The sequence below is a fragment of the Styela clava genome, chromosome 7 (genome assembly GCF_964204865.1).
Source record: "Styela clava chromosome 7, kaStyClav1.hap1.2, whole genome shotgun sequence".
Taxonomy (NCBI): Eukaryota; Metazoa; Chordata; class Ascidiacea; order Stolidobranchia; family Styelidae; genus Styela; species Styela clava.
In genome coordinates this window covers 5,575,213-5,598,162 of record NC_135256.1, presented here as the reverse complement: position 1 = coordinate 5,598,162, position 22,950 = coordinate 5,575,213, and the positions used below count along the sequence as shown (strand labels likewise).

The 22,950-nt window shown below is 33.1% G+C and overlaps 1 protein-coding gene across 2 annotated transcripts in view; it reads right to left on the bottom strand.

The window, feature by feature from the left end:
• Positions 1-752: 752 nt before the first annotated feature.
• LOC120328516 (segment polarity protein dishevelled homolog DVL-3-like) overlaps positions 753-22,950 on the bottom strand; it is a 52,872-nt gene continuing 30,674 nt past the window's right edge. Inside the window, exons 8-17 of one of the 2 annotated variants that reach the window (XM_039395029.2) lie at positions 20,594-20,681; positions 19,750-19,878; positions 18,784-18,908; positions 17,493-17,582; positions 16,747-16,878; positions 14,406-14,588; positions 11,812-12,051; positions 10,549-10,796; positions 9,651-9,682; positions 5,266-5,404 (exon numbers count right to left, since the gene is read on the bottom strand). In XM_039395029.2, the coding sequence (XP_039250963.1) occupies positions 9,668-9,682; positions 10,549-10,796; positions 11,812-12,051; positions 14,406-14,588; positions 16,747-16,878; positions 17,493-17,582; positions 18,784-18,908; positions 19,750-19,878; positions 20,594-20,681 (1,250 nt within the window). In that variant the 3' untranslated portion in view covers positions 5,266-5,404; positions 9,651-9,667. Of the gene's footprint in view, positions 5,405-9,650; positions 9,683-10,548; positions 10,797-11,811; positions 12,052-14,405; positions 14,589-16,746; positions 16,879-17,492; positions 17,583-18,783; positions 18,909-19,749; positions 19,879-20,593; positions 20,682-22,950 lie in introns of both variants that reach the window. The other variant, XM_039395028.2, reaches the window with a different exon arrangement.

Here is a 22,950-nt window from a genome sequence, read left to right as displayed (position 1 = left end):
TTGCAATGAGGCTTGAAACCATTTCAATTCAACGCCAATTTATCACACAAATTCCGATAGACCCAAAATTAAATGGAGACCGATAATTTGAATACAAGAACTTCGGCATTAGCGATTCTTTTAATTGTGCTTTACATATGAAACTCGTTGCGAGTCCTTAAGGCCGATACATAAATGCTGAACATGTTGCAAAGCTTTTCTAGTAAATTTAAATGAAACATCCTTTCTCGTTTGTTAGGCACAGAAATTGATACAGCATAGGATGGGTGTCCATCAAAAGTAAGATTCGCAAGCAGGGTCCACAGCATTTGGGAAACCTGGTTCCGTAAATGTTTTGCACTCATATGTTGACTAAGTCTCTTGCCAATTTCAAAAGCTGCAGTTGATGATTGAAAGACGCCAGAAGAAAGTAAGGACAGGTCCACAGATCAGTTGGAGGAACTGACCCTTTGCAAGAAAGCTCACTGTTCTTCCTAGTTTTATTGATTGATAAGGTAATTTCACAGAGTGTTTTTACTTTGTTGAGTATGAATGTTTGAACATACCAGTAATGCGATTTCGAATCTACCAATCAAAATAACCATATAGATACCCCTCAAATGATAAACAGGGGGCCATGAGTGCTAAAATCCTCCGGAAGTGGGGCCACAAGCTATAAACGGCCGGGAACTACCGCCATAGCGCTTTTATGGTACCACAACTCTACTGGAGTCTGCACTAAGCGAACCTATCCAACAAACCATCATAAGGTGGAAAATTTGAACAGTTTATTGTAATAAAAACGTTAGTTTCAATAATAACAAGGTAAAATCCCACAAGAAATAAAAATAATAGCAGATTAAAATATTATATCAATGAAATTCAGGCAATAAATGACAATGAAGTGATATTTAAAGCGTTTGCGCTTTCTCTGACAACTTTGATTCTATCAAAGATAAGAAATAGTGATTATCTTTGTTATCAGTATGAAAATGATATCTCAAGATAAGAAGATTACATCAAAACTGAATAAGAATGGCAACCTTCCTTCTGCCAATATGACAATTCTAGATAGATAATGTTTGAGAAAACAGACGGTAACCACGCTATTAACATTAATACGACTTTATATAGTTTCCAGTTTAATTATAATTCAATATAATAAGAAGTTATTTTCTTTAATTAATAAAGTAAACAGTTTTTATGAGACGACGAAACTAACAAAGATCTGATTTAATATCACACAGTCTTTATTTGCTGGGTAACATGTGCAATATTATTCAATAAGAGTGCAATGCAAATTTGTGACGTAAATGTGTTGCTCATATAGAATTACTTATTAATTCCAACATGCAGTGAATATTTTCGGTAGTTTATTTCTAATAATTTCTGAAATATTTTTTTTTAATGTATTTTTTACACTGTATTTTTTACAAGGGTGAAATTTTGAGAATATTATTGTAAATTCCAAAACGTTATTAATGCAGAAATAAACTTTGTGTTGGCTTTTATTCTTTTCCTACTGTCAGAAGTTTAATAAAGTTATTGTTCCACTCTGAGAATCCAAATTTTAAATAGAAATATTCTAAACCAGCGATTCTCAAATAGTGGGACGCGGCCCACGAGGGAGACATAAACAATTTTTTGAGGGTGCGTGGAGCTAATTAAAAATTAAAATATTTGTTAGATTCGATCTTGCCCGCCTTATTTTGGATATTTGCATTTTTTTATTCTGTATATTTACCTTCCATTCACATATTTTCAACGTGTTTTTTGAAAAAACATTCTTTCACCTCACTATCTGTTATTTGAGGCTTATTGTTATTATTTTTGAAGTGGGGCGTGTGACTTGGCAAATTTCAAAAAGGGGGCGTGGCACGACTCAAAAGGTTTGTTCCACTGTTCTAAACCGAATAGAAGAATATTTGTCCATTTTTCATCACTGGGTGGGAATTTACTGTGAGAACATTGTGAAGGAGGAAATTACATTACTACTTGAATAAAATTTGTGATACTTATACAACACTAGTTTGTAGTTTAAGATCATTCATGTCAAATAAGTCAGAAATGACAATACCGAATAAATTAAACCGAATACAAGAATATTTGTTTCATTTTGGACATGGAAATTCACTGTGAGAGTGTTATGGTGGAAGTTATAACATGCTACTCAGATCAAATTTGTGATTGACCAATCATGTGCGAATAAGTCAGAAATGACAATGCAATTAACTTACAAACAAGAGATTTTAAACATACAAATAAAAATATTCTAGAGTAGGCACCGTACCATGATTTCAGATAATAAAAAAATAAAACAGACTAATATAATAACATTAATACTGTGCTAAATCAGCATTTTACTAAAATTGAAAATATGAAATTTTACACGGATTACAGTCAAAGTGTTTTGTACAGAAATAATATTTTTGACAGAATTTCAGAAAGCATATGGAATTCACGTTGAAAATATTGATGTCAGAATAACAGGGTTACTGTTTAAGTCTGAAAGTTGAATTTTCAAGTTTTTTGTACTTTAACACATTATTAAAATTTTCAGATCACTCTGTGACAAAATATTCATTTCTCAATATATATAACATATTCATTCCAAAATAAGGGTTTGATTGGGAATTGAAATAAAACATCATTGATGGTCCCTTCACATCGGTTTCTTACATTATTGCTATAAACATCCGAAAAAATTTAGTTTAGGAGAACTTTCAAGTTTAAAACAAATATTAAAATGACCTTTTCAGAGAAACGATAACCAATAGTGAATGAGATTTAATTTAGGTCTAGCATACATCGTATTTTGTTGCAATAATTTCAAAATTTCCAAAAAACTAACTTTGTTGAACTGTTCTAATAATGAAATTCTGCATCAGGGTTTCATTTTATATAAGGATCCAATTCTAAAAACTAAACATCAAAAAATATCTTAATTATTTCAATCATTTTGCTGTTTAAATGAACTATTTAGCAGGTTATATTGAAAAAGTATTAATATTGTACGTTTTCCCATAATTTAGCACCCATAATATAAACTAGAAAAGCAGAAATGTTTGCACCATCCGCAAGAAGGTAATACCGCAAAAAAAAGCAGCTAAAGGAAATCTCTAAAACGAAAGATGAAATTGGTAAAACGACGCATAAAATGTTATAAAAAAACTAGAAATATCATGATAAAAGAAATCCAATGGATTTTTTGTTAAAAGTAATTGATTTGAAACACTCGATAAGTTTTGAAAAACTATTGTTATATTGATAAAGGACAACTTTATTGTTATCATCATAATGTAGTTTTCAAAGTTCAGCAGATATTAAAATTTATAAAACGAAAGACCAACACCACATGATGTTACTCACAGGCTAACCACTAAAATATATTTCAAAGTCACATATCGCTATCTCTCTTTATAAATACAGAAAAACAGAGCAAAACTGGAGAGACGAATTAGTTTTGATGAGTCTGGTCGAAGAAAACTCAATATCGCTTATAAAAATTATCCGCAGATCAACAATCGAAGTATTAAGACAACCCATACAGAATCCAGGCTAATAAAAATTCACTAGAAATTTTAATGTACTAATTTTAATTGTAAAACCACTAATGTACAAACAGAAACGACAATATCAGGGTTTTATACATTTTTCCATTAAAGCTTTAGTATTACCGTATATAATTTTTACCAAAATACAGAAATATTTCCACCAGTCTCTGGGACTTAATTTCGTGAAATATATCCAGACAAAAGAAAAAAATGAGGCAGAGTGACTGAAATAATCATCATTTTGCACCGTCAAAAGAATTTGTGCAAAAATATATGGCACAAGAAAAAAATATGCAAAAAAAAATTCAAAAGAAAAAATAATAATGACAGCATGAGTAGAGCCAAAAGTTTAAAAAATAACTCTAAAGCAAATTACCTTGAATGAATTTTTATCAATAGAATGGAATATTCTATACCAGTTTAGAAATTTAATCAATGAAATTTGAATTGAGTATGTAGCCTACATGAAAATGGTATTTTAGGAATCTGTATAACCAGAAAAATAACATGGGCGCCTTTACTGTACCGTAAACTATAATTGTACCAATCACCTAACTTTATTGCTCCGAGTTCGATTCAAAATCATGATGCTCAAAGATTTACGGATTTACGAGCACTCCAGAAGTATGTGCACCAAGATGGCGGAAACCGGAATGTTGTATGTGTACCAGGTTAGGGGGGTTAGGCCATAATTTTATTTCAATTTTCCTTTTTTAGTTCAATTGAGAGTTCGGTGACTAGCCAAGTGACTACTGTAGTATTTGTACCTAAAATTATGGCCTAACCCCAACCTAGTACACATACAACGTTTCGGTGTCCGCCATCTTGGTTCAAATACTTGGAGTACCCAAGATACAAGCAATACCCATCTTTTACCTAAATCTACTCAAAAGAGAGAATATGCCTTCATATGTACCCACGCACACTGTACCATAAACCATGTTTTACCAACTCCGTTGCTCTAAATATCATTAGATGTCCAGAATATTTACAACAAGCTTAGAGATATTTCATTAAATTGTTACTTAGATAATATATCGAAACCTACTTCCCATGTCTAGAACCTAATAGAACCGCTTGCTAATAATTTGAAATTTTATAAAAAATTCCAGCGAGCTAGATTCAATATTCAAGTGATACCCTAGTATTTGATTCACCTATACATACATAAAAAGAGAAAACGTTCCCAGAACACTTTACGGCAGTAGAATTAATACGAGGTTATCGCTTTGAGATAAGTTCTAATAAGTATATCACCAATGCATGTACTTGAATAGACAATATGTACTATTGTATATAAAATATCTGTATTGACGTCTGTGACAGTATTTTGACATAAAACTAAGGTAAAAAGAGTTAAGGCTAAAAATTTCTGTAAATTGTCTAATGGAAAACAATCTATGTGAAGTTAGTATATCTCCTTTTCCACACCATGGCAGCTTTAACGGGATAATCTTCTTTAACCCCAAACCAACAAGAATTCACATAACATCTACAAAAAATTCACATGGGTTTCCCATCGCCTGTTGAAATGATTTTCGACTCCCAGACATCTCAGGTGGGACAGCAGACAGACTTCTAGGTGGTAGTGGCGGCCGCAGTTCCCCTCCGGCCATAGTTGCACCATAAGGTAAGGTAGTATTACTAGAGTAATGCGACTGCGAAATGCCCCCCATTTGTGGGGGCATCATTTGATTTTGGGTGGGTCCCATAAGCGGAGGTGGTGGGAACCCTTGTGGCGGCCCCATCATAGGTGGTTGGCCCATAGGTGGCGCTGATGAGTAGTGTGGGTTGTGGTGATGTGGGTATGAAGAATGCTGTGCCATATTGTGAGGCACAAATTGACCTGGACGCATTCCAGATTCAGAAACCTAAAATAAAAACAAAATTTGGTTTATTTTTTCAAATAAGATTGAAATATGAAATGTTTAAATATGAGTTGTGTATATTTCTACAATGGTTGGAGAAAGGGTGCCAAAAATCAGATTTGAATTGGATTGAATGTTAAATATTTTAAAAACAATGTCTTGAATTTCAGAATTGTCAAATATGAAAATAAAACTACTCCTGGATAAGTATTTTCAGCTTTTTTATGAAATAAAAACCACATAGAGTCAATTTGAATTTAGAAACAAATGAACATTACATAAAGACTGAAAACGAACACAACGACAATGGTAATTGAAATCGTAAATTTGATAAAAGCCACCCAACATGCACAATATATAAAACAGATTATAAAAATTTCGTATTTTCGAATTATATGTAATAAAAAAATGTGGTTTTTCCATGTACTTTTCCGGTCAATTGGAAACCCACTTACATTAAATTACAGAGGAAATATCAACGAAGCGTCAATGTTTTGCATCTAGATTTTTGGAGAGATGTTATATCTCCCCTCTGAATAAATTCCTAAACAAGTACCGTATCTAATGATACATATACAGAGTGTCCATAAATTCCCTTAAAAATTCCAATTTTGTTATGAAGTCAGTTCTCAATATATCTTAACCAGGTTGGTTGTTTTTTAATCAGTAATTGTTCAAATACTTTTACTTCATTTAATGCATCTGTGAGGGCCAAAACAATATATGTAATCGATAAATTCCCTTTGCAGTTTCAAAAATTTGAAGACACCATGGACATATACTGCATTTTAAAGAGCAAAACCTTCCCAATAACCTGTAACAGTAACATAGTCTGGTCTTGAAACAGAAATAACAGTGAACAACATAGGTTATTCCATCCATTATTCAAGCCAAGGTTGAATCCTTATGAAAATGAAAAGGATATTTTGAGATCAATGTCCTTTAAAAAATAAAAAAAACTCACAGCACCCATATATCATTCGCAAGCCACCAAATTATGTGAAGCGATATAGGAGCAATGCAATGTTCATGATTGATAAAAAGCAAATCCACAAATCCTATGGAATGCACCAAAGCATTTGAGATTTCGATGAGCACAGGTGAACAGAAATGTGATAAAGCGATGTGGAGTCACTAGAGTCCCGTGGAACCCCAGTTGAAAAGTATGGGGTGTCCATAAAGTCTTGAATTTTTTTAAAACTGCGGGGGGAATTTATTGATGCCATATTTTGATTTGGCCCTCATAGATGTATTGAATGAAGTAAAAATACCTAAACAATTACTGATTAGAAAACAACAAACGTGGTTATTATATATTGAGAAACGACTTCATACCAAAATTGAAATTGCAAAGAAACTTTATGGACACCCCGTGTATAATCGGAGTCAAACAGTCGAAAGAGTAATCAAAAGATCTTTGGAAACCTTGTATGTATGAATGGCGCACCAATCATCTTACAGTAGGATTTCAAACTAGCAAATCTCCAATTGAGTAGATTTAGAGGCTAAGCGACCATTACATCCAGGCCTTCATGAGGCATTAAGAAATGAGAGTTTTTTTTAAGGATAGCTTGGGGTTAGGTGAAATTAACTACCTTTCCTTGCTATATGCCTTTGTGCAAATGAATCCCTATGCATGTAACGCACAGATATTCTTTTCAATTCAAAGGTTTTATCGCACACGAACACAAATGTATTTCTGTAACATTTCATCTGACCGACATCAGACTTCTTTGGACAAGCATTTTACAACCAGTTTTATACTTCGTCTAATACATTGTACTATTTTCAACGTTCCAGAAATACATTTGTGTTAGTGTGCGCAAATGGCAAGAGTCTTCAATTTTCCTTATTATGTTGATTGTAACATTTCCAAATTTGAATAAACTTTTTTTGTAAATGCTCCGCAAGCTCGTAATTTTTGCAGGTTTTAGTGCCTCAGTGGCCCTGACTTTAAATAACCAACTACCAATTTTTAAGCAGGTATTTATTTTGCCTTGCTTTGAGCAAAACTGTGCAAAAATACTGTCATTGAAATATAAATTTGGATAAAATCAGGAAAAAAAATTCATAGATGAACCTATGACATCATAGATCACACATGATGTAATATTTACAATGAAACCAATTATGACATGACAATGATGATCAGCAAGCATTAACACCAGGCAATTATGTACAACATTGCGTTGTGTGATGGAACGTCCAAAAACTTTACAAACAGAATTATTTTTCAGAAAATGCAAAAAATATCATTCTGGTATTTCTCTTAATGTTGTTGTGACACAGATTTGAAACAATTAAATAAAATGATAATTAAATAAATTGAACGTAGAATTTTTTATAAAAAAATTATTGAGTTATGGACATTCCATGTTACGCAAATACATGTTCGAATAACTTCAAGCACATGCTTTATGTCATTGGGAAGCTGTATATTGAAAAAATTAGAACGTATTTGGATTGAATCTGCATTTCTTCAATTTTTGGTGAGTTTATGTGATGATTTCAAAAGCCATTTTTATTATTTTGATATAAACTTCATTGGGAAGGACTAATAAATTTTTGCTTTATATCAATGGTTATCAAAGTTGATTGACCGGGGGCCAAAATTAGAAGCGGAAAGATATTCGAAATTACCAATTAGCGGTATCTACTAGAACGCATAAAGGTAAAAACAAAGTTTTAAACATTTTAACTCAAGTTCGGTGGGCTATATTAAATCGCTACGAAGGCTGTAACTGGCCCTCAGTTTGGATACCACTGAATATTACTCTTCTTATAGGATTTTTTTAAAATTTTTTTTTTGTTAAATCACGCTAACATTTGACGTTGAAACACAAATCAAATCAACTTGATTTTTCATTAATTCAAATTTCACAATCTGAAAATAAGTCCTGAGTAAATTTCTAAACATCTAACATTCATACTACCAAAGCTGTAGGTGGCAATTTCATACAATTTATTTGCGTTACCGCTAAGGTAACCATCTACTTCAGTAGTTCTCAAACAGTGAGGCGCCCCAAAAGGAGGGTGTTAAGCTAATTAAAATTGAAAATATTTGTTAGATTTATCTCGCCTGCCTTATTTTGGATATTTACCGTGCATTTCAAAACTTTTCATTTATTTCATTATTTCCGTTCCATTCACATATTTTTTTGATAAAACATACTTTCGCCTCACTACTTATTGTTAGCTAGTTATTTTTGATGTGGGGCGCGAGACTTGACAAATTCTAAAAAGGCGCTTCTAGGCGTGGCTTTGAAAAGTTTGAGAACCACTAAAATACTTACCCAGATACTAAAATATTGCATTTTATTTTTGATGTTAGACTCAGAGCTTCTTCTAATCATGAAGATAGTAAGCAGCAACGAACACCAAAATCCTTGCGGTATTTTGGGAAAGCGTTACGTTGTGGGAATTCCACAGAATTAGGTTGGCACAAATAAAACGAGAACGAATCTAGTTGAATTCAAAATACAGCATTTCGTTACGAAATAAGGATATTTCTGTGAGAGAGATTTTTTGGAAATTGTTAAATGGTAGAAATTTTATAAGGCGTTTTTACATTTACACTTTGAACATGGTTTTATACAAGCAGATATCTTTATGTATCTGCTATCATTATGGGCCAACTGTTTTGGAAGACTGGGAATTCAAAATTAATGAATTATTAAAACTAAAATTGTCATTGTTGAATTTAAAATATTCGGATATTGTACATGGTTTGGGAACAATGTTGGGTGCTCGCTCCCGTAGTATGTGAACCAAGATTGGCGGACCCCTGAACATAGTATGTGTACCAGATTAGGGTAAGACCACAATTTTATTCCAATTTTCCTTATTTCCAGTTCTATTACGAGTTTGGGGAATAGCCAAGTGACTCCTGTAGTATTTGTACCTGAAATTATGGCCTAACCCTAACCTGGTACACACACTACGTTCCAGTGTCCGCCGTCTTGGTTCACATACTACAGAAGTACCTAATATTGTGATTACTTGCAACATTAAAGCAAAATTGTGATTTTTCATTATCGCAGATTTCCAGGCAAATATAATGATTAATCCGCTATTAATTGCGATTTACAGATATACGTTGTTTAGGCTTCTAAACGATTCAAACATTGACAATGACATTCACGAGAACCAATTTAAAACATGTTAATTGGTTATAATATGAAGTTATTCGAACATGCTCGTCAGCCATGTTTGATGACATCACAACAATGATGATGCAATAATACACTACCTGGTGATTTCATCTCGTCACGTAGTAGGTCGCTGGAAAATAGTTCACAAAATTGTGCGTAAGTCTACTTAATTATTAGGTGAAAAATGAATGAAATAAACATCAGCAATGAATAATTATAGGAAATGATTATTAGACTAATTTATGACGCCTGAATAATTGCAATGCTACATCGGATGAAAAATATAGAGAGTTGAGAAGGGAATTCAGTACAAACAACTTGTTTCAAGGTTGTTGATAGTTAGATTTCGGCTATGTAATGCCCCAATTTGGACAAAAACATCAGAGAGAGAGACCATGTTTGGAACATAGAACAAATTTCTGAATAAAACAGAAACAGCAATAAGAAATAGAGAAAATAGAGCAAATTGAAAAAGATTGAAGGAAGATGTAAAGGATGTGGAGAGAAGTTTATGAGAAACGATTTTTGAACAAAAAGTAACTATTGCATAGAAATGAGGCTAGAGTTAAATTGGTAGCAATGATGAATGATTACAATTAAGGTGCGCTAAAACTATTCCAGATAACCCTTTTTAAAATTCCAAAATTTAATAGAATAGAAGGACATTGGAAAATATTACTTCATCGGTCTATCCTACAATGAACCATCGCCCATACTTGATACCAGTAGCGATGATTAAAAAAAAAACATAAAAATTTTCTTCATATTGAAAGCGAGTTTTTGACCATATTGTACTCGCAAAGGAGATAGAACACATTTTGAATTTTAAAATCATCTATTCAAATACATTAAAGTCCATAAGTAAAAATCCTTGACTGAACTTTTTCATAAAAAAATCTACTATACAAGTGTCTCAGTTACCCAGTATAAATTACAATGTTTCATAACAAAAAGATCCTAAACTATGATCGCTGAAAAATAAAAAACAAAACCAACCTGTGATTGTAAAGTGTGTTGTGAATGTGTTGTTCTATCAGAGCCTCTGTCACTCAATCGATCACTATTTCCCCCAGCTGGACTATCTCGACGATTCCCACTTCGTCCACTATGTCGACTACTCGCCCGATCGCTTCCAGAATCCCCACTCAGTCTATGATGATTGGCATGTGGCATACTGTTGTATGGACCTGCTACTGGAACCATAGGCATCCCACTGTATGTGCTGCCACTATGAATACTGAGAGCTGAAAAATGAATAAGATTTTGAACTATTAAAAATAGTGCTGGAAGTCTAAAGAAAATACTAACTAGAAAACAGGTCTGAAATTGAATTTCCGAGACTAAAAAGACTTGGAACATATGTGGGTAGTAACAGTAATTTACGCCAGCAAAAGTCACAAATTTTTACCCAGAGATGTCTAAAAATGAATGGAGCATAAATATATCTGAAATTGATTCATCATTTTAAGAAGAATTTAGTATAGGTCATTTCATTTAGAAATAGGTAAATTTAATCATTTCATATATGATGGCAAGACATAAAACAGATTTATTTTATTTAAAGTTCATTAGTGTGAAATGCATGAAACTAGAGATTGAGGCTTAGACAACTGTTTCTACTACTTACAGTAGTAAACTCATACTTTTATGTTTGAACAACTAACAAACTAATATCCAGTCTTGGAAATTCAAAATTTTTAGACTAAGAAAACTGTTTCTGCTATCAACAGTATGTCAAATTATCATTGAACAACTAATATCCAGTCTTGGTATGGAATTCACTCAAGTCTATTTAATAGCACACTTAGCCGATTTTTTAAAACCGGTAAAAACAATCAAACGCAAACACGAGAAAAAGTAAGCATACTGTTTTACTGAGGAAGGGAAGCCGCAAGGAACCAAAGTTGGCTTTTGAGCAGTGACATGCAAGGTTGGGTGCTCCAAAAGTGTATGTACCAATATGGAGGTAACTAATTTTGTTCACCTATTTTACATCAAGTTGTGTAAAGGGGCCGAGAGCCTATGGGCAGGGGTTTATTCACTTGGCTGACCCGAACTCGTAATGAAACTAAAATAAGGAATATCGGAATGAAAATTTTGGCCTAATCCTTACCTGGTACACACACTATGGGAGTACCCAAACATTTGTACACGAATATGAGTGAGCACACTGTTTTGGTGGGGAAGGTGAGCCATTGTGAATCAAAGCTGGTTATTGAGCAGTAGCACGCAGCAGTTAATAACAAAAATTCAACTTACTATCTACATCACTGTGTACTGATCCCCCATATAAAGGAGGGGGTGGATGGTTTCCTGCAACAGGGAAATCTTGTTTGGGGCCTCCATCAGGGTGATAGGGGTTGTTATACTGCATGTTGTTGAATGTGGGGTACGGGTGACCCCCATGTACATTCGGCCAAGATCCAGAACTGGGAAGTGGACCCAGCATATCCGAACCGTGTTCACTATTCGAGTCTCCGAGTGACAAGTTCCCAATATCTGAAAAATATCATATTTTATAAAAAGATGAATGGGTAACACGAACTCATAGCGCTAATGGTTTAGTTTCTGCGAGACTAACTACTTATCCTTCTCTTATGCTTTTGTGTCGGTGGATCTGATGCATATAACGCAAGGATGCTGAAGCAAGCGTGAAGATAACTATCCTAAGTGAATCAAGAGTCTTGCTGCACATTAACTTTAGTTGCAGCAAGTCTCTTAAAACACTTAGGATGAACTCGTAGGTTACAAATTAAAGTGCACCATTTATTCCTAATATTGTACAAAAAGCGCATGGTATGCTTTAGGTGCATCATTGAAGTGGAAAAGCTATGTTGACACTGCAGATTAAAATATCATGCCCAACAACCCCCCAAGAGTCAGAAGAGTGCAAGGAATTAAATAGGCCCAAAAAACTCTGGAAGCTTCTATATCAGGGCTGCTTATACGAAGCCTTGTCTAGAGTGAAATGCATACATATTAGACATATGAAGGAGATTCATCATTATTTATCATCAGACAAAAAAAATTTCAATTTCAACAAAAATTAATTCAACAAAAAACCGGAAACAGTAGTTTCAACTGTCTCAAAACAATGCGTTTATCCAATATTTTAGAAGTTAATTTAATTAAATATTTTGGACCTATCTGTACCGTTTTCTAATAACCGGAATAAGCTTACTATAAGAATATATATACTTAACAGGTGTGTCTGAGTGATTGACTATGTATTTACTGAAGTAGTCAAAACAACAAATATATATTTGTTTAACAACATTTGTGGTTAAACAGCACGACACAGCATCAAATTTAGAAAAAGACATTGTCATGAAATATTATTAATACTTAAGGGGTATTTGGGCTCACTGGGCAGATTGATTGCTATGGTCAGGCGGTATATTCACTTGGCTAACACAGACAGTCCCCTAACTTGTAATAGAACTAAAATAAGGAAAATCGGAATAAAAATATGGCCTAACCCTAACCTGGTACATATAATATTGGAGTGCCGACAATTGTACAAACAGCACTATTTCCTATACTATTATTAGTAATGCATTTGAAGAGAGGTATATTATAGCCTACCGTATTTGCTCGTTTTGTAGCCCGGGCCCATATTTTTTTCAACCAACTCACTAACCGGGCCCTTATTCAAACCGACCCTTATTCAAGCACGTGCGCTTGTTATTTTCGATCGTTACAACAGTTAATATATTCTTATTTCCAGTTCTCAAATAGGATTTGAACGAGAATAACGAAAATTTTGACTTTTTCTATGCACCGCAGGTACAAATCCGCAAAAGAAGAAAAGTTTTGCGACGTCGTATCAATATTGAATCGACGCACTTGGGCGTCGCGACGCCTAGTTTGAGAACCATGGTGTTAAGTATTCAATGCTATCTGTTATGTACTGTTATGTACTACTATGTACTAAGGCGTGAGTGTTATACAAAAAATAAAATTTAAGTGAGTGTTATCTATACCGGCGCTTAAAATTCAACAGCGTTGTGACAAAAGCGCTTCTTATTTCCTATTGTTCTCTACCACTGAAAAATCAGCTTTTACATCAGGCGGGTATTCAAGCACCGCCCCTTATTTATTTTTATGTTCTGTTCACACGGGTGGCTATTCAAACGGGCCCTTAATCAAGATCGGGCGGTAAAACAAGCATATACGGTAATTATATAGCATAGAACTAAATTGTGACATCTCAGGCCATTATAGGTAAATGTATTTGGGCAGTAAATTCCAAAAAAAAAATAAAAAAAATAAAGTTGGTGAAAAATCAAATGAAAGTAAGCCTTCAAAAGCTAATGAATATTATTATGATATTTGTTTTTACTCATATGAGATATTGATCAATAACATTTCCTGAATTGAATAAAGATTTTATTTTTTTGTGATAGCTGTGGAATTAGAATAATCTCTTACTGGACTCCTTTAAAAAAAACTCAAAAATCGACTCCAACTCTAGTGAGGAAACTTCTAATAGAAAAATTATGAAAACCAGGAGGTTTGCAAGCTTATTTTAAGTTTCAGACAAATTTCACCTTCGACCTCTGACATATGAAGGTCTAAAATTCACCTCCAATGAATTTAAATTGCAATTCTTGGACTTTATAAATATGAAATATGACTCCAAGCCAGCACGTTTTTGCAAAGTTTTTGGTGTTTTTTGGGGTTTTTGCATGTTTTAGCAAGGTTTGACAACTCCAACAAATAAAAAAATATTGCAAGTCGCGGATTTCAAAATTAGCAAAATATAATTATTGCCACCAATACAAATCCACCAGCGTCCTATTTATTTATCTCACAAATACAAAGAAAATCAACTATTTATTCAGCATACACACCTTTATGTATTTGAGCTCCATTGTATTCTCCAAATACATAATAACACTGCTCAGAAAATTTTGTTTTATTGACTGTGTGTCTGATGTATCCTGCTTTCAATAAATTCGAAGCGTACTGTCGAGCGTCTTTACGATCTTGAAGACCTTCCACATTCTGACTCAACCATTCTACAAGATCTGAGCCTGTTAATCAAAAAGAATATATTTAGTCATAAATTTATAATTACTATCTAATTTAACTATGCAATTCCAGAGCCCTGCTGCACACTAACACAGATGTATTCCTGTAATGTTTCGTCTTATTTTGTTCAGACAAAACGTTACAGAAATACATTAGTGTTAGTGTGCAGAACTAAATTGCTTAGTGTAGCATTTTTATTCCTGCTACAGCATCCTTGCATTATACTCTTACGGATCCACTACCACGAAGGCATTGAGGCCGCATTGAGAGTTAGTCTCACTGATAGTTATATTTACTTTAAGTTGGTTAATAATAATTGTAGATCATAATGATTTTCCTTTTACACCTGCTTATTATTTGCTATTCTTTGATTAATTAATCTGTAATAAATTGATAAGGATATAATTTTTGAACTTTCAAATTATTTACCTAAATTTGTCTAACAAATCGATTAACTATATGTTTATGGAAGTCTACTAAGCACCTATAAAATTATGCTGTAAGATGTGAATTTGGTATTCGGTTCTGGGAATGGGATATTTTGTTGTATAATAAGATTTGAATTGGGCGTTTGGTTTGTAAAGAACGACATAAATTCTATGATATGTTTATTTGAGCATAAAATGATAATTCTATAATATAAAATGATACAAGACCAAACAGTTAAGCAGTAAAACACAATTTATCAATGTTTCAAAGAAATTTTTTCTTATTAGGGCACATATGGACAAGTTATTTATTACATTTATATATTGAAATTGTGTTTAATGGAATAGCAATCATTCGCATGAAAAAGACTATTTTAATCAATTTAACGATTACTCTCTTCCACTTTTTTACAGAGAGTACATTCTAGAATATTTAGTTCATTTAACAGTAGCTGATTTCCAGAAACCACCTAATTTACAAGATCATGCGTGAAATTATCTAGCAAACACAGTAAACATCAAATGCATTAATATTTCAGTGGAATAAAGGTCAAACAATGTAGCAGCATTCCATCACTGTTGGACGTCTCCAGTCAATTTTCCATAAAATTAGGTTAGTTATGGAGGATTGTATAAAATGTATTTCATGTTTTAATTAAGGAAGAATCTTTAAAAAGCTGTTTTGAGCAAAGATATATTTCAAAACTTCTCTAAGCATTAAGCCTTCTATTGATACACCCGGGTGAATATTGCACATTGCTATCTATATTATATTCTAAACTTAAGTTTATCGGCCCTAGTTAAGACAATACCAAAACAGTCTCATTTTTGAAATCTTGGCTAACAACATTAAATGGCGAACAAATTCTCAATAGGTCAGTGAAGTAGGGGTGAAATTAAACGTGATTCAAGGGATTAAAACAAATTCATTCAATAAGAAAAATAAAATTTATAAGTTAAAAAAAAAATAAAAATCTTATTATTTCATTTGTATTACAAAGAAAATATCGTCTGACCTACATACATCACATATTTGACCCGAGTTAAAAGTCCTTCAATTAACCTTCAAGTATCATTGAAACTAAAGCAATGTCAAGTAGCTCTCGTAACTAATTTAAAATCATTTTGCTCGGGAATTTGTAAAATCAGCAATTTTTACAAAAATTAAATCAAGTGTATTGACTGCGTTGCTCTCTTTGTATTAAAAGAAGGGTGCTCCCGAAGTATGCGAACCAAGATGGCGGACATCGGAACGTAACATGGGTAACAGGTTAGGGTTAGGCGATAATTTTTTTCCAATTTTCCTTATTTTAGTCCTACTACAGTTCGAAGACTAGCCAAGAGCCTCCCGTAGTATTTATACCTAAAATTATGGCCTAACCCTAACCTAGTACACATATTACATTCCGATGTCCGCCATCTTGGTTCGCATACTTGGGGAGCCCCAAAAGAAGTCATTTTATTTAAATATGTCAGTGTCATGTCTATTCAAAAAATAAAGTTTTCATATTAAAAATTCACCTATGGCTTTCTTTGCTAGAATGTTGCTGCTACAACCTGAACATTTTTTTTTACTTCTTCCGAAGGCTTGATATTTTACCCCAACTTTGCTTATTTTGAATAACTATGTCACTATATCTATCATTCGCTGCTAGATTTTGACGTGCTCATGCTCCGAGAACCCCACATACTAACTTTGTATTCCAATATCACTCTCTAGAAGTTCACTTACCTATAAACGCATCAGGAATAGTAATTTTCAACCACATCCTTGTCTTGATATCCAATCCACTGTTTGGTGTCTTCAGTGTCCGAACTACAGATGTCATTGCTGAGTGTATCGATAGCGGCATTTGATCGTATCCTGAGTAGAAAAATATAACGTTAAGAGTACAAAAAGATAACGTTAGAGTACGGAACAATAACGTAGGAAAGGAAACGTCCTGAGTAGAAAAAGATAATGACATCAGACGAGAATACTGCGGCTATTCAAAGAAGGGCTGTTTAGTCAGAGAAAAGTTTCAATGATCTCTGGGTTATTCAAAACACTGACTCTGGTACAGAGTTCACAGTATTTTGACTTGAGTTCCAACAACACAAATCATGCTTATGATAAGCATTCATTATAATTCATTTCAATTGTAAATTTTAACCCTGGAGTCTAAATTACTGGCACCGAAAAGTTGAATATTTTGACTAGTTTGATTCAAAATTAGGCCATGATTTTTAAACCAATAATTTCATGGAAAAAGAACAATTTGAAAGTTACAGCATACTTGTCTTTTGTTATGAAAACTGTCAGTAAAAAAAACAATTAGCCTAGTTCAAGCCTTGCAGTTAAGAATTTTCGATTGCACACTTATGATTTTGTTGAAAATATCTATAGATTTTTTACATTTTGTTCCTCAGTCCTGGCATCAAGATTTTGCCAATTTTACTAGCTCGAACAACAGATGACAGAGTATGAAATCAACTTACTCTCAGACTCTGGTAATGAACTCGCCATCGTATCTGAACTTGTTTCTGTGAGATTTGAACTAATTGCTGGTGATGGACCTTGAAAGCCGCCTTGAACAAAACGATAAATGTTTAGTGAAGTTGAGTGAAAAAATGTAGGATTGCAATGCAAGAAGTTTGCTATAGATCAGTGGTGTGCAACATTTTTGTCAGTGGGTCATAATATAAACAACTTCAGACATCTAGCAGAGCCACACAAAAAATCAGTGGAAAAGGCAAGAGAATGCGGCTATTGCTAAGCCGTGCATTAATTAATCCACCGGACAAAACATCCAAAAATTTAATGCAGTGACAGGACCAAAAGAACATTATGTACTTTTACTCATGTGAGCGCCTTTTCAAACATAAACTGTCGAATTAGGATTCTATGCCCGATGGGAAAAAAATCCGAGTGTTGACATAGGCAACACTAAATGTTTTGGAGGGCCGAGTTGTGGCACTCACCCGCCTGTTGCACACCTCTGCTATAGATAACCTGAAATGTGAGGCATTATTTAAAATAGCGTTTATGATATCGTCCAATTCATGAATCCCAAAACATTAACGTTTCATATAATAAAAGGGTGGACAATGATGCTTACCACTCAAAAACTAACTGCACATGTGAGTTTATAATTGGAGATGCAACAGAAGATAAAAGTGAGATAGATTATGACCCTGTTGCACGCAAAATGAAAACGACAAATGATTCCAAAGCGCACCGAACAAAACTATGCAGAACGTAAATCAAGACAGCGAGTCAGTAGAGTACGTAGACAGGCCGTGGTCTGCCGGTTCGTCATACAATCAGGTAGTCCTATCTCCCTCCTTTATGGCATGAAATTTTAAATTATCATGCACACAAAATAACTACTACTCATCAACCCGAGAGTCCAGTTATTTGTTTTCGGAAGCTTGGACCTTAAAACCACCACATGAACTCACAATCGGACATAAAGTTTTGGGTGCTCCCGAAGTATGCGAACCAAGATGGCAGACATCGGAACGTAACATGGGTAACAGGTTAGGGTTAGGCGATAATTTTTTACCAATTTTCCTTATTTTAGTCCTATTATCAGTTTGAAGACTAGCCAAGAGCCTCCCGTAGTATTTATACCTAAAATTATGGCCTAACCCTAACCTAGTACACATATCACATTCCGATGTCCGCCATCTTGGTTCGCATACTTCGGGAGCCCCAAGTTTTGGATTATCATTAACTGAGCAGTCTTATCAGTTTTGAATAAATAAGAGCTCCACCTTAATATATTACCTGTTACAACAGCAGTATGATTGACCCAAGCAGCAGGATCTATTGGTTGAACTGGTTCGTACTTGGGTACGGTGAAGTAATTTGGATTCGGATCCCAACATTTTGCTACTGTTAATGTGATAGGTCTGAAAAGAAGAGAATGAAAAAATATGAACTGGAGAAATTTTATGTCACTCAGAAATTTATCTCTTATCAAGCTATCATTGTCTGTAATAAAATATAAAACTGCTTTAGAAGCCACATTTCAAAAACATTAAAAGAGGAAATTATAAAATTGAAATTTTATGGTACTCTGAAATTTGTCTTTTATTTACACAATAGTCCATAATAAAATATCAGGCTTTGAAGGCTACATATTCAGAAAAATACAGATAAAGTCAAATACATATGTGATTACATAAATCCAACTGATAAAAAACGTGGTAATTAAAATAAATATTAATTTCGTTTAATCATGAAATATCAAATTTTGACAAACAGAATACAGGAACTGAACTTTCTTAGAAAACCTTGATAATACCAAATTGTAAATCTTATGGACAAATCCATTCAACTTGTGCATAATGTAATGCTATTTGCTAACAAACCTGTCAATTTTTTTATATAAATATACAGGGTGTCCATAAAGTCGCTTTACAATTTCAATTTTGTTATGAAGTCAGTTCTCAATATATCGTAACCACTAACCAGGTTTGTTGTTTTTTTATCAGTAATTGTTTAGTAAGTATATTTACTTCATTTAATACATCTGTGATGGCCAAACAATATATGGTATCAATATATTCCCTTTGCAATTTTAAGACTTTATGGAGACCATATATATCAGCACATCACTGGTGGATGGCATTTCTTCTATCAGTACTCTCTCCACTTCACTTGGAGTTTAGTGATCAGAACTTGATTCGAGCAATAACTTTGCATTTATTATCAAATCAAGCGCTGAAGTATATTCAATAAAACTCTTACCCTGGTTTATGTACAATATCTCTTAGGACTCTGACAGCATCATCGTTGCTCATATTTTCAAAGTTTTTATCGTTGACTTGCAATAACATATCACCAGGTTCCACTCTTCCATCTGCTGCAACAGCACCTCTGAAATATAAACACAAGTTTTAAGTTTTAGATACAGGTACTCGCTTCATTAAATTTTTGTTGTTTTACATGATGTTGAAAACATAACAATGCTATTATCCTTTCTCTTTTACTACTGGATCAATTGCTTTAAAATTTTCAGCATTTGGAGACAGAAGTGTTCGTCAGAACACTGTCTCTTTCATTAGTTTATATTTTCACCGAGCTTCCTATGGATTTGCCCCAAACTTTGATAATTGTAAAAAATAATGCTATCATTCGTCACAAATATGGGCGTTTAAACAACGTCACTGTTCAGGAGAATTCAACCTAATATGTTAATAACACTACATATGAATAGGTGAAAGCTTCACCTACCGGAAATTCAAAACAAGTTCCCTACATTTTGTGTTTATAAAAAAAATATTTTAGTGAATTTGTTCGTGATTGGTTAGCTTTTTTGTGAATCGTGAAACATATTAGTTGAAACACATTGTAAATGTTACAAAGGTAATATTAGTACAGCTGTGATATAAAAGTAATAGCGCAATGATAGATCAATAAAAACAGCTGTTACTACAGGTTTGTGTTTATATTTGATGTTTGAATGACGATTTTGCAACGATTGCAGTTCGCATTCTAGCAACCAAGTAATTACCCCATGCCTAAACCATTAAATACTGTTTTGAAAAAAAAAATGTTGAAAATAAATTCAAGCAAATGCAAAACGTTTTACCCTTTCATGATTGACCCGATATAAATCCCGCCATCTCCTTTGTCATTGCTTTGACCAACAATGCTTATCCCAAGAAATGTGTATTTATCTGGAAAAAAAATTTAAATTTTAATCTCTGAAAATGGTACAGGAACGGCATATTCATGTGCAGTAAAGAATATAATACTAATAAAAATAATGATAATATTACAGCAAATCCCTCAAATATAAGTTCTTATGAAAACGGGGGATTTGAGAAATTTCATGCATTTCAAAAATATCTTCTACTACTTTAAATCTTTTAAAGATTTGGTAGTTTACAAATTGATTATTGATTTTAATTCGGAAAATTCAGAAAAAGTTATAACATGAACATTTTTATATGCAGTAAATTACAAAACTGCTTAAACTGACTACAATCAACAGCGCATCGATAAATAAAAAAATTCCACACTCAAATGTCCCTAAACTATTATTGTACAATTTTTTAAAAATTAATCAGAACTTTGAAATAAAAAAAATTGATAATTCGAAACTTATTTCAGACACCATTCAACATTCAAAATGCAGTTATAAGCTGGACTATTCCAATGTATTTACATTTAAATTAGTGGTTCCCAATTGATTGGCCCGTTCCACAAAAAAACGTAAACAATTTTTTGAGGGGGTATGGAACTGATTGAAAATGAGAATGTTTGTTAGATATTATCTTGCCTGCGTTATTTTGAATATTTACGTTGCATTCACGTATTTTTAACATACTTTCGCCTTACTATCTCATATTTCTAGCTTATTGTTAGCTGATTATTTTTGAGATGGTGTGTGTGACTTAACAAATTCTAAAAAGGTGATGCGGCTTAAAAACTTTGAAAACTGCATTAAATGTTAAACTTCAGTTTCATTTATTTCCAATTTTACATCTAATTCCCTTAACAACTCATAAACCCTAATTTTCTACTTGTCTTAGTTCATTTTCAATGATTAGGGGATGATTCAACTCGACTTGAATGTCAAAAATATTGATGAATTTCTATGCATAATTGATGAATTATGTCATAGAAAGTTAGAACATTGACTGACTGGAATATAATGAAGGTTCACAAGAAAAAATTTGGTAATATTAGAAATAATGTGCATGATGGTTATTAAATATGCACTACAGAGTTTATAGAATATGATTCGTATTTTTAATGTTTCGAAAATAAAAATTCTTTTCTCTGAACTCGATATTCTGTAAAGGTTACAGCTTGTCAAGTAAATTATTCGCTAGTATTTTCTGTCGTTGCAAATCTTCACTTTGTTGAATTCTCTTGATACTAGCTATTTCCCTGACAGCAACGGCTGGAATCATTTTGAATGCTGTATAACCCACTAACTTATGACATCACTATATTAGTAGAATAAATGTATATAAAACTCTTAGCATTTCAGTCATTGCTATAACTGTAATTTAGAGCTTGGGACATAGCTTTTGAGCATATTCGTATTAACAAAACTTTATATCAATTTTTTTTAAGCCATGAATCTTTTTTTTGGCTGTGAGGATATGGCCCATTTAACCTGGTTAAAGCAAGGCTATTTATTGCCATCTGGTTAATGTGGATATCTTTTATATCAATAATAACACCAACATAGTAAAAAGCTATGAATACAGTGTTATAATATTGAAGGAACTTTTTACACTCACACTTTTAGCAATAACCTAATTAAAAAATATTTTTTTAATCAATTTTTTTTAAGCCATGAATGTTTTTTTTGGCTGTGAAGATATGGCCCATTTAACCTGGTTAAAGCAAGGCTATTTATTGCCATCTGGTTAATGTGGATATCTTTTATATCAATAATAACACCAACATAGTAAAAAGCTATGAATACAGTGTTATAATATTGAAGGAACTTTTTACACTCACACTTTTAGCAATAACCTAATTAAAAAATAAATATATTCAGAATGCCATATCTAACAAATTAGCAAATTACAATTAATTCATGAATTTTTTATGAACATATCATTTACGGCCCTATAAAGAGTTTGTTTAGGACCATTTTACATGTCATTTTTATAAAAGTTTGTTTAAAACAAGACGTTGAGTCTGCCGCTTAAATTGTTCAGGTAGAAAAGCTGCAAGCAAGCAGTGGCAACCAGCGGCAAAAGAATATGACAGTCCTTGCAACATAGATATTATGAGATGGTCAGTATTCTACATATCCACAGAAACTACACAAAATGCATATATAAACAAAACTATCAGCTCTACAGTGACTCCCTTTCATGCCTGAACTATATATATCAGTAGTTCCAAACTGGGAGGGTGTTTTTACTTTGTTTGGCATGAATTGTTTGAACATAATGGGATTTGGAATTTACCAATCAAAAT